General features: G+C 36.5%; 1 protein-coding gene across 3 annotated transcripts; it reads right to left on the bottom strand.

Annotated features, from left to right (window-relative positions):
* Positions 1–1,564: 1,564 nt before the first annotated feature.
* Positions 1,565–11,719, bottom strand: LOC132056278 (probable GTP diphosphokinase RSH2, chloroplastic). 3 transcript variants are annotated; one of them, XM_059448398.1, is made up of 18 exons: positions 11,216–11,714; positions 9,319–9,377; positions 9,105–9,236; positions 8,774–8,914; positions 8,233–8,289; positions 7,511–7,605; positions 7,173–7,305; positions 6,905–7,084; positions 6,065–6,255; positions 5,896–5,962; positions 5,544–5,677; positions 5,207–5,273; positions 5,026–5,088; positions 4,632–4,876; positions 4,421–4,550; positions 3,282–3,374; positions 2,807–3,010; positions 1,565–2,099 (listed from the first exon to the last, which is right to left on the bottom strand). In XM_059448398.1, exons 1-18 carry the CDS (start codon positions 11,538–11,540, stop codon positions 1,809–1,811), a joined length of 2,607 nt encoding a protein of 868 aa, XP_059304381.1. In that variant the 5' UTR covers positions 11,541–11,714; the 3' UTR covers positions 1,565–1,808. The 3 variants fall into 3 exon arrangements, with proteins under 3 accessions (XP_059304381.1, XP_059304382.1, XP_059304383.1); XM_059448399.1 differs by having other exon boundaries at positions 9,105–9,240; positions 11,216–11,354; XM_059448400.1 differs by lacking the exon at positions 1,565–2,099 and having other exon boundaries at positions 2,814–3,010; positions 3,296–3,374; positions 11,216–11,719.
* Positions 11,720–12,724: the final 1,005 nt, after the last annotated feature.

The following is a 12,724-nucleotide window of genomic DNA, read 5'->3' as shown; positions in this document are numbered from 1 at the left end:
TAATAAACTACTATTACAGAAGCATGTTTTATATATGAACTTTATATAATTTATCACAAACCTTTTTCTTTTCCGGTCTTTTTCTTTAAGCAATTGAAACAAAGGAAGTTTAGTGAAATCCGATGGAATGAACCAAAAAGAGTCTTTAGAATAACCTTTTTCTTGATGTGTTCTATGTGGATAATGAGAGTGATGTGACGACTTTGGAAGCTATGCATCTTGGTTGGCTTTCCTTGAATAATGGGAGTGGTATGGGTACAGGATCTTTTTATAGTGATTGGAAAGAAGTGCTCTCATGGCAAGCTCATTTTGGTTTAGTTTTTTCCAAGGTCATGACTTCTCGCAATTTATGGGTCATCTTTGAGAGTGATATGAGAACCTCGCCATGGGAAAAGATTGAGAAGTCGTTCGTCCTAATAACAGAAGAAACACCTAAACTAATTGCAGAACCGTGGGTTGATGGTATGGGCGTGCCTGAATTGAATAGCATTATGAATGATGAGCATTCCTTTATTGTGATCAAAGAAAAGCTGGAGAAACTGAAGTTAGATGAGTGTGAAGCATTTGGAGTTAAACCACTTGATGGAAAAATTCACATAGAAATGGTTGTAGATGAAAGCAAGGAAATGGAACGTGATGAACAGCATGTTATGGAGATTAAAAGGCCTTTAGTAGCTCTCTCTGATGAGCTAAACAGTCCTGCTACTTCAGAAGGGAAGCTTAGTGTTGTCTGCATTAAAATCTGCTACATTGAAGGTATCTTGATTACTAACCATGGGTTTAACAACAAGTTTAAATTGATGGAAGAAAAGCTAGAGGAACTAGAGTTAGATGAGCGTAAAGCATTTGAAGTTGAGACCAAGAAACAAAATAATATCAACATTGGAGGTTTATTGATTGCTAACCATGAGTTTAACATCAAGTCAGTTAAGCCAATGGTGAATTTTGACGTTACTGGAAACTATGACATCCTTGGTTATAGAATTGACATAGCAATTACTTCGGGAAGCATTTACAAAATTGTGGCAGCAGTTTATGAAGATAAGATTGATGATATAACCTCTGAAAATCCCTCCATTTTGGCTTTGGTTAAATTGTGGATTTCCCAGCTGATGCTGCTACTTGTGAATACAGTACAGTTTTGCAGACCACATTTCCTGGTTTTGATCCTTGAGGACAAGGATCTTTTGAGGAAGGGAGTACTGATACATGATATTAGAAGCTGCAGAAACAGTTCAGAGGTTTCTCATGTCCACATCAGCAATTAGTTAGTCCATTAATTAGTTGAGTTAGTTAGAAATATTTCGAATAGGTCATTGGCGGGAAAGTTGGTTAGAGTTGGTTATGAGCTGTTTTGTAGAATTAGCTATAAGTAGTTCAAGATTCCACAATTGTAATCATTCCTTGATATTACTTTGATTCTTAATACAAGAACTCTACTTTCTCTCTCATTTCTATCTTTTCCATCAAATTGAGCTATTCACTCGAATTCTTCCATTGAATTCCTGTTCTAGCTATTGAATTACTCGAATCATTATTGGATTCCTGTGATTCTGTTAACACGGTACAACGCTCGCCCTGTGTCAAGAGTTTTTTACATTTGAGCCTTAAAAGTTAACAATATGTACAATTTGAAGAGCCACTCCAAGGCCCGACTATGAAAAACAAATGGACTTTGCTCAGCAGCTAGTCAATGAATTACTCTGACCCAGGACATAGAACTTCAATCTATTGCGAGCGCTTTTCCACAGCTGCAATGAATATACATGATGTACAGACTCTGCTTGATTGAACATAGCGAGACATATCTACATTCTGATCTCAACCACATCACCATCTTTCAACTTTGTATTGGGCACTACCAGCTGGCCATTTACTGAAACCAATTTCCCATCCAACCCTGCTCTCCGAGCAGCATCAGCAGCGGTGCTGCCAGTGCTCAGGCGCATAATGTCACCATTCGGCCAGCATACGATGACCACCTCGCCTAGCATACCGGAGCTCGCTTCGTATGGTTTTGTAGCATACTCCACTCGCTGGAGACTTGCTTCAGAGCGCAGTTGCTTCTCCCATTGAAGCATTGTCCTCAGCAAATATACCTGTAGGTTTTCAAAATTGCAAGCTGAATTTATCAGCTAAATGAACCATTAAGAGTCATAAGAGGGACATGTTTAAGATTGAAGGATATAGGAATTGATAGATCACCTGAGGCTGAAAAGAAATACAAAGACAGGACCCACAAATGCTTTCTTATCAAGTTACTGTTTCATGTTCTACAATCTTCTCTTTTCCGTACTTTTAAAGTTCATGTTCTACAATCTTTAGTGACCTTACAGAACAGCTTTTAAGTATTATCAATCGAGTTAATCTACTACTTTGACGAATCAATCCGTCCTCTATCTTTTCCCTCCTTTTCTTACCCAACCACCACATCGTTCGCTGACCGTGAAGCAAAACACTATCTTGTGACAACATCTACTCTCAAAGTGATAAATTAGGAAAAAGCAAAATAATAAGGGGAAAGCAAATGAATTTCCCACACATGCAACTTTTGGTGTCCTGACCACTGATCAGTGCCAGCAATAAATACTTCTGGATAACTAGTGATGCCCTTTGGTTAGCCTCTTCCCCTACATTGGATGGACATTGATCAGAAAAACATGCCTAACGTCCATTTCACAGTTTAGTGGCTGACTTCATTCATCGTCACTGATGACATTATTATGTCTCCTGAGTATAAGATAAGAGCATAACAAGTTCCTCATATTGCTACTGAACTTTGGGCACATACTAGCAGTCAATATACCTTATTGTTGATGCCAGAGTCCCTTAATGTTGAATTAGAAGAGTTATAGCCCAGCTTATTCTCAAAACTTGGGTTAGATGTAACAGAAGCAACAGGTTTCCCCTCAAAGACGGCAGACATGATAGCCCAGTAATTATTTTCTTCCTCCTCAATCAATTCAATGATTTGGATGAAAGTCGGCAGAAGGCGCCCAAACTGGTCTTGCTGCATCAACAAAGTAATAGTTGTTACGGGATTCCAGCAAGATAAAGAGACATGTTAATTATTCAGCCTCAACTACTCCATACATCCCATTTTATGCGGCAAAAATTGACTGCACATGGGTTTAATAAATTGACTTGTAATTTTGCTGATCCTAGTATAAAAACATATCCAAGCAGTACTTCAGGAAGCATCAAAGGAAAAACATCACATCACGGTTTAACTTTGAATTCTTAAAATTAAACTTCCATGCATCGTCTGAGGCTTCCCATACCTTGTGGTACATACCATCTTGACAAAGTGTATACTTTTCCAGGCAAGTGCACCAATCCCCATGTCCTGGTTCGAACCACCATTCATCAGATACCTGAAAAACCATGTTGTAATCCTAACGTTAAAAAATATGGCGATCTTAGGCACTAAGAGATAACTGATTTGCCTGCAAATTTTCTGATATGTCAAACAGATCTATATTGTAAACGGAAATTTGAAGAGATTGGAACTTGCATTACCATCATCATCGTCGTCATCATCATAATCATTATTGTTATGTTGTTGTTGATAAGTAATAGAAGAACTTATTATTTTTTCATGTATCCCTAAAATATATAGAGCCTGATCTATCGATTCTTAATCAAAGGGCTATTTTTTTTTCCACTATATCCCTAAAATATAAAGAATCTGATCTATCAATTCTTAAAAAGGGCTAATTCGGAACGCTAGGTGTCGCTATATCAGGTGCAGATTGACTGGACCAATTACATATTTTTACCAATACTCGTAATATCTTTCTGTCAATTTTGTCTCTCCACCTTGTCTCAATTCTGATTGATTAGCTTCTTCCTCCTACTCCTGCTAACGGATTTTGATCTGCTGCTCAGTCTGCATTTGCATATGGATGCTAATGGCCTCCCCCATAATATCTCAATCTATGGGCACCGTGAAAATATCTATACTATCACCACAGATGTCAGAGAGCTAGCTATCAGGTAATTTAAAGAGACAAGATTGGTTTCACAATTCTTTTAGTATTTATCAAGCAGTCTGTTTTTAAGGTCAATGAAATATGAAAGAGGAAAAGTTCCAGGTAACAAACTTAAAAGACACTTTCATGATTAGTGTGGGTGATAGCTAGCTTATCAGGTTATACAAGAGATGGAATATAAGGGTTCCTTTTCATCCAGCCTAGATCAACTCACTCTCTTCTTTTTTTAAGGTCAATGAATTGGAAAATGAGAAGCGGTTAAGATTTTACTAAGAGATGTGACTTATATTTCCATGGCAGAAACTTGCACCAAAACATGAATAGGCCAAATAGACATGAGTGATCAGCCAACTGTTCAGCACAGAACTTGCTAGTTATAAGAATCATATTATTCTGACATGATAAGTCATAAAACTTCCAAAGAGTACCTTCTTATATAATCTTGCATAAGCTTCCCATCTTCTAGTTTGAGAAGAGGATTTTCTATCAGCTACTGCCTCAGAAGCTGCCAGACCGAAGCTTACAGCAACAAGCAATTCTCTTGCACCCTTGTCCACTCTGGTGAAAAACAAAATTATGCATGGTACAGGTAAATGAAAAGCATTTAAGATACATGTTATGAATTCGGTGATGATTTACCTCACAATAACCGCAGCAAGCAGGTGACCTGCTTCCACTCTGAGGACAGGATGTCCCACTTTCAACGAGCTATACTTATGTGATCCATCATCTTCTATAGAGCCTTGATCTTCAATATCTGTTGACAAATATGAGGGTGCAGTTGTTCCAGAACCAGTTACGCTGGTTTCCAAGGGCAGCTTATCTTCAGTTTCTTTATAAAGCCAATGCGCAGCAAGTCCATGTTCCGCACATTCATGCATCCTCTGAATATTCAAGATCAGCATTTTAGAGCTAGATAAAACATAACTATAATCATCACTCTACCGACTAACAAAAGTAAATAAAAGGGAAACACCAAAAAGGAGAGCGCATAACTATCAATGATCAACCAAAAGGTTTGAGGATGTAATACCTGGGTTCTTATTTGAATTTCCAGAGGTGAGTTGTCTGGGCCTTGTACTGCAGTGTGTAGGGACTGAGAACAGGAGGAGAATACAAGGTTGGAAAGCAGTTGAAACAGTGTTTATTCACAAAGATGGAAAATCTAAATTAATGAAACAAGTAAATCATTGAAGTAAATAAGAAGTTCAAACCTGGTAGCCACTTGGTTTTGGGTTAACAATGTAGTCATCAAACTCTCCATCAATAGGGGACCATAGCCTAAACATTTGAAAAACAGAATAGGTCAAGTTTGAACCTCTATAAGTACATGTATCGACATGCATACTCAGTTGAACTTGAGAAAGTTTAAGGGATATCTGAAAAGTAAATTAAAACAAGCAGATGACACGTATGCTGCTAATAAATGTACAGATTCCGCGAAGGGCAGAAATCATTTCCTTACTTTTTGTGCCATTGCTGCTCGCAGATCTAATTTCAGCTATATGTATAAAGGTGATATTAAACAAAAAATATCCAATCTATACAAACCTGTGCACAATGTTGAGAAGATTATAGCAACATTGAACTGCCTGGCTGTGTAATGCCCCATTCTTATCTCCGATAATAACCCTCAATGCACGGGCATCGTACACTTTGTTTATGCCAATTTCTTTCCTTTTCATCTGTGTCAAGTAAAATTAAAATGTATACATGACAAAGAAGCAATGCATGAGAAGATATCCGACTATGAAGCAGCAAAAAGAAGAAAGATGATCAACAAAGACCTCAGAGTCTTAGTAATTAAAGCATTGTTAGCACCACAATAGATTTTCTACTTTTCTGATAATTTGTAACAAGCAACAACTTTACATTATTGTACTTTATGAATTTATCCTTCTACCTTACTGTAAATACTGAACAAGCTTTTTAAGCGTCCAGATAATGTGACTTCCATCCCAGGCACATATCTGCAACATAAACCGATACACAAAGTTAAGAGCAATATGATAGGCCATGTGACCTTTTCTTTTATTCCAGATGTATTACATTGATTTATGAGCAAAACATACGAGGTAGAAATGAATAATTCACGCTCCAAAGCCTCCTCGCAAATGACCAGAGATCCCAAGGCAAAAGCAGCATCCCTGACGACCTTTGGTGTTGTCTCCAAACTTGAATTTGCCACAAGCTTGTTGAAATAGTCTGTACGCTTCTTTCTATCTAGTAAAAGATCAAACGGAAGTACAGCTTGCAAAAGAACCTGAAGATTGAGGATAGTTAGACTCAAATTTATTACTAGTTGTTATTAGTACTACAAAAGGAGGCATAAACACAGACGAAGGAACTACCTGCCCCAACCCACCCATAGAAACAGAGTGAGAGAAAACTGTTGGAGGAAAGAATAATACTGACATCCCCTGCCCATATAGGGGCAAAGGAAAAAGGTTCTGGGTAAAATTATCTTCTTCTTCTTCAAGTCAAATTATGAATCATTGACTGTGCAGGACCAGATAAGCAGAATTTACTATCAGGAAGTTACAAGTTCAGAAAAGACCATCAGCTTGTACTTTTAGCATAACACAATCTTGTAATGCTTCATCACCCACCTTTGGCGTCAGTAGGAAATGCTATTGATAATTTGCACCAGATATGCTTTGAAAAGATCCAATAAGAAGTTTCTTTTAACAAGTTATGCACAAAAAATGAGAGGGACAAGGCAAACACAATATCAACTAAACCAGAAGCATATGAGCTTGTATGATATGGTGATTCTCTTAACAGAGTAAAGATCATTTGTAGATTGACCGGTAACAGATAGAACAAACCCAAATTTTCAGTTAATTATCAATGCAATGCATCAATAACAAGTTTCAAGATAGACATGAAACTAAATTTCTAACTGTCTTCACCTTCATGCATATGTTTTGCTCATCAGTTTCTGAGGGTTCTTCATGCTCATCAGTCACACATTTCATTCTCTGGTGCAAAAGGGAGCTGGCTTTGCCATATATTTTTCTTGTGTTGCCTGTCCTGTTGGGATGGCTCCACATGGATGCTAGGTCAGCTCTCATGCGAAGAAATATTTGAGGCTGCATCATATACTCATGCTGTTACTAAATTTTTTCGCCTTCTCACATGACAGCATTTGCTGTATAAATGACTAAAACATGAGCACACCTGAAGCACTGCAAAGCATAGATCTTCAAGTTCAGCCTTTAAGGCCCAAAGCCCCAATCTTGAAGCAAGTGAGCACCAAATAGCCAGTGTCTCCTGAGCAACAGCTTGAGCCTTGGCAGGAGGCAATGCATATCTAGAAGAGTTTCGATGAACAAATAATCAACCACATCAATATTAGTATCATGCTCCGGTGTTTAGGATGAAGGATTTGCAAAGATAGAGTAAGTTAACAACTCCAATAAAAAGTTAACATGTCCCTAATTATCGAAATAAATTGGATAGCCACATCCACAATCAACTAATGAGAAAAACTAAAACTATTGGTTCGAAGACTGTACATGGTTCTCATGTTGTGAAGACGGTCTGCTAGTTTGATAAGCACCACACGTGGATCATCAACCATGCCCAGTAGCATCACTCGTAAATTATTTGCCTGTAAATAAATAAACATACAATGAAATAAGAATATAAAGCATAGTGCATACCAACTAACTTCAGGAATAAACAAAGCTTTCATGCTCTATCCACTATATGATGTTAAAAGGAACAGTTCAAAGCCCTTTTTTTCGCTGCTCTCGGAACTCAGAAGTCAAGACTCGTTTTATAACTTCAGATATAATACAGAGCTCAAAGTGAGAACACATATAAAATATGAGAAGAGATACATGTCATTTACTTACTGCCTTAAAAAAAAAAGGTGGACATTCATGGGCCCGTTTGGCTTAGCTTAAAAAAAGCAGCTTATAAGCTGGCCAGCCAAACACTCAAAAAAAGCTGTTTTCAGCAACTTATAAGCTAAGCCAAACGGGCTCCATATCTATTCATACATTCAGTTTTAGTTAAAAAAATAAAATCAATGAGAAGAGTATGCTGGTAGCAGGACTACTCTCAGAATATCAAACAACACACAAGAATGAATTAAGAGATGCTCTTCTTACCAGCATATTGCAAAAAAGATAGCACATTATTTCAGATTCTATGCAACGGTCAACTATCTTAACAACATGCAAGATGTCTACATATTAGACATTTTATATGATTTTAACGTGCATTCAAGTACCTCTTCATGGCTAAGTGCAGCTTGATTCACATTTAACCTGCGATGCCTCCTTAACAGCTGCATGGCAAATTTCACTTAAAAGTCAGAACAGATCAGAGAACCATGAAGAAGACAAGGAAGATGAAATCAACTGCTCCACCCAAATCACCAATTCTGTAGCAATTTCAGGGCGTCCATAATTATATTATGTCCATTCGTCTAAAAGAGAAATTTTTTCTTTTACACTGTAGTCTATTTCAAAGATCATAAGTATTTACCGCATAAATACATTTTTTCACAGGAGTTGTCACTATCTCTTCTTTTGGATAACTTTTATTTAAATACAGTGATTCATTTCTAGTTCTGTACCCATTCCAAGTAATCTAGATAATATGGCTTCGAGGGACCACAATTTTCAGAATTAAATTGAGGCATATCATTGACTCATCAAGTTTTGTATTTACAATGTCCTGAGTTAAACTCATGTCACCATTCCAAGCTATGACTGCAACCATGGTTGTAACTTAAAATCCTTCATTACTGATCATAGTGCATACAGTACCTGATTGATGAAACTTAACCTCGAAACACCTGCTACCAAATTTGCAACATCAGTGTCAAACTCTCTCTCTATAGTATCCAAACTTTCACCTGTATCATCAACCACATCATGGAGAATTCCAGCAACAACCGTATCAATGGCCTACAAAAATTTAGCAGTTATAATAAGCAAATGCACTTAGGAGACATACATAATGCAGTTCATGTATTACTTCCAACATAAATTATGAGATAACAAGGAACCTAGCTAAATATATGTAAATAGACACATAGACCTTCAAGTTATATGATATGTTCAACAAAGTACTGCCATTGGAAGGACAAAATTGTACCCTTTTCCCAGTTGATGGAACCAAGACAGCTACAATTTTTCCAGTGTGAATACAATGTGTTAAATACGGCTCTCCAGTTCTACGTAGCTGTCCATTGTGAGCTTTTCGTGCAAAAGCAATAGCCTTCTGCACCTGCCTTCACAGATTCAGAATTTAGTCGCACTATAGACAAATGTTTATTTGTCATCGACAAGTGCAAGTTGAGATGGTAAACCTTATCATCATTGAAAATGGGGTATCCGGTGACATCTACTCCATCCAATAAGAGTGATCCTGCAGAAGAATCACACTTACTTACTAACCCTTCTGGCGTATAATCTTTATCAGTTAAAAAGAAGTAAATGTGTAACTAAGTAAAAGCTAATATAATAGCAAGTTCAATCCTGCAAAAAACAGATAACTAAAGAACCTTTCCGATCTCCTTTCAACATCTCAGGCACATATAATCCGTGCACTTCCAAATATAGAATGGAATATAAGACCTTTTTCATATGCTATAAATCATACACTTCAATGAATTCTATAGAGTTAATGTATTCTATAGAGGGAAAAAGTGCAGAACGTACATATTAGAAGCAACAAAGTAAAGGAATAAGTAACTGCTCTTTTACTAGAGTAGTTGAACATGTAAGAAAATGCATAATATCTAAGAATTGTCCGGGCAATAGTTCTAATGACAGTTGCAGTTTTCAGACCACAACACATGTAAAGGTTTGGGGAAAGCTCCCATTAAAAACTTCTCAAAGGAGAAAGCTCCATAGGCACTGCAAAAGGTATCCACTACAAAAGGTAGAAATAAGTAATTAACTTACAGATCTCCGCTACTGTAACTAGTATTAACTAGTATCCCTGAACTTAAAAGGTGTAATATAAATTGCTACTTTCTCTAGTCTAACAGAACACATAAATTTAAAAAACAAAGAAATTCTTCTAAAATCCTACTGCAGTCAAAATTGCTTCTCTTAAACAAAAACTGCCGGCATAGTCACAGGGTCACTTACTTCTGACGGACCATTTACTTCTCCTGCAACTTTTCATAAAATAAAGAGATAATGGTCAACAACACACCTGAACTATCACTTTATCGCGAGTTATATACCCCAACTGTCAATTGTTCCCTTTTCCTACCTGAACCAGGGGCGGAGCTAGGTTGGGCCAAGGGGATGCGAACCCCTTTCAGCGAAAAATTACACTAATATACAAGGTTAAAAATTATTTTTTATGTATATATAGCAAATGTTGAACCCCCTTGGCTCCTTCTTGTTTACTTCTTTATATTTTTGAACCCCCTTAGTAAAAGTCGAGCTCCATATAGTTCGAAATAATTGTTGTTCATAAAACACCTTGCCTCGGTTGTATGTAAACCACCCCCTCACCCCCTCTATCTGAAAAGTGGTAAAGAAGGACTCTTTGGAGAAGCTGGTTCAAAACTAAGGTATCAATCGGCTTTCTTTCCGTCTTCTTTTCTGCCAGGGGTAGATGCCTTAGATTAAGAAAGGGTTGGTAGGGCCTTAGTCCATTCCCGATGATCCTCTCCTGGTCAATTGCTTCTCGTTTGAGTGGGCTTTAAAAGACAGATCTCAAGGCTTGAGCTGTTAGGGATGAAACTTCCTACGGGAAGAGCCTGACCTGAACTATCACCACCTAGGTATTAAAACACACCTAGTTGATAGTTCAAGTAGAAAAATGAAACAACTGATAGTTGGCCTAGTCAGCTTCGAGGTGTGTTTTAACACATATACGGTCATAGTTCAGGTAAGAAAAGAGAACAACTGATAGTTGACCTAGTCAACCTCGAGGTGTGTTTCGGCCTTTCAGGTAGGAAAAGGGAACAGCTTATAGTTGGCCTAGACAACTTCGAGGTGTGTGTTTTTTAATGCTAAATGGTGATAATTCAGGTAGGAAAATGGAACATCTAATAGTTGGCCTACTCAGCTTCTAGGCGTGTTTTAATACATACATCATGATAGTTCAGGTAGGAAGTGAACATCAAAACTCGCAAAAAAGTGATAGCTCACCTCTGTTTTTGGCCATTAACACTAAAAAAAAAAAAATAAAAAAAATAAAAAAAAAAAAAAAAAATACGCAGATGATTAAAAGTATGAGCTCACCAGGTTGTTCATCAACTTTAGGCCACAAAAAATCAACCTTAGTAGAAAGGCAAGCTCCAGATGCGATCGCCACCGCCGTAACGGCAACCTGAGTTATCGCCGACGAAACAGCTCCGTGAACGGAACCGCCGCTAACCGCCGCCGCGGCAGCAATCGCGTTGCCGGAAGTCAAAACGGAGCTTAGCGAAGACGAAACAGCGAATTTAGGCACAATATGATGGAGAACACATCGGAATTTCGCATTTCTACGAAGACCTTGACGAGGGAAAAAGAGTAACAGTGGATTTTTACGCAACATAGTGGAGTTGTTTTGACATGAATGCATCTAAGTTTTTTAGAAGAAAAATGGAATTAAATGTAAACAAGTGTGGAAGAATCTAAATTCCAAGTAAATTGGAGTAGAACATGAGATTTGTGTGATTTAACAGCAGGTAATGTGTGGTACAAAGTGAAGACGCCTTTTTTTGGTTACTGGTGGTTGTGATTTCTTTTTTTAATTTATTGATTGATTGTGAGAGAGAGATAGTGACAGTTAATCGGTTATAGTTCCAGTTGCAAAATAGTAATAATGGCTGATATTATTAAAAAATGTTGAAATAAAGGTAATCTCTTACGACCTAATTGCAATCTACTCTCTCATGTACACTTTACCTTTTTCACACCCCTAAATAAAATTATCAACTCCTAAAAAAAAAAAAAATATTCTTAATTGATAAGATTCTGGCTCATTTATTGTCCTTAGGTAAATAGGGATAAACCTGAAAAAAAAAATAAAGTTAATTCCGTCTTGTTTTTGTAAGTGAATATTTATTTTGAATCAAAATAAAAATGTTAAGTGGACACTTATTTTAACAGGAGGGAGTACCTAATACATGACTTGTAATTTTTTCTCTCTTTTACTTCTTGAATTGTGCATATGATATCTTAATTTTCAACAAATTGTGCGACTATGAGACCCATGATATTCGCTTCTTTTTTAACAGAGAAAAGGTTATACAGTCAAACCTCGCTATAACAGTATCGTTGAGTTCGAAATTTTTAACTGTTATAAAGAATGGTTATTATACATCTATAATGAAATTTGACATTAAATAATAGTTGGTTGTTATAGCAAAAAAATGCATAAAATATTATTTTTTATTTTAATGTGATAAAAATAACAAGATTTTAAATTTTAAATATCAAAGATATGCATCTTTCACAAACTAAACATTAAAGAAAGTTAATACAATTCCAATAAATTCATAACTGAATGTATAAAGTTTTAAGCTCTAAGGCACAAATTTTAAATCTACTTGAAAATTAAATTCTTTCAAGATTGATGGAAGATATTTATAATTATAGCTTAATTAAAAAAGATTAGAAGGAATCAAAGATTTGTGTCTTTGCTTGCTCTAAAGAATAGGATTCGTACTCCTTATTCACATATTTTTCCTTTTTGAAAATTATTTATAAAATAAATAGAAGACAATGATATTGTTAGATTACAAATATGTATTCATATGTAAT

Source organism: Lycium ferocissimum, chromosome 5, assembly GCF_029784015.1.
Source record: "Lycium ferocissimum isolate CSIRO_LF1 chromosome 5, AGI_CSIRO_Lferr_CH_V1, whole genome shotgun sequence".
Lineage (NCBI taxonomy): Eukaryota > Viridiplantae > Streptophyta > Magnoliopsida > Solanales > Solanaceae > Lycium > Lycium ferocissimum.
The sequence above is the reverse complement of the archived record's forward strand: the minus strand, read 5'-3'. Positions and strand labels throughout refer to the sequence as shown.

Bases quoted from the DNA above. Each gene is read 5' to 3' on its own strand.
- LOC132056278 (XM_059448398.1), bottom strand. From the start codon at position 11,540: ATGCATTCATGTCAAAACAACTCCACTATGTTGCGTAAAAATCCACTG. The intron at 8,290-8,773 runs GTACTGTATGCA...TTTGCCATGCAG, and splicing joins GGTTAAGTTTCATCAATCAG to CTGTTAAGGAGGCATCGCAG. The intron at 5,274-5,543 runs GTTTGTATAGAT...TCAAATGTTTAG, and splicing joins CTTCTCAACATTGTGCACAG to GCTATGGTCCCCTATTGATG.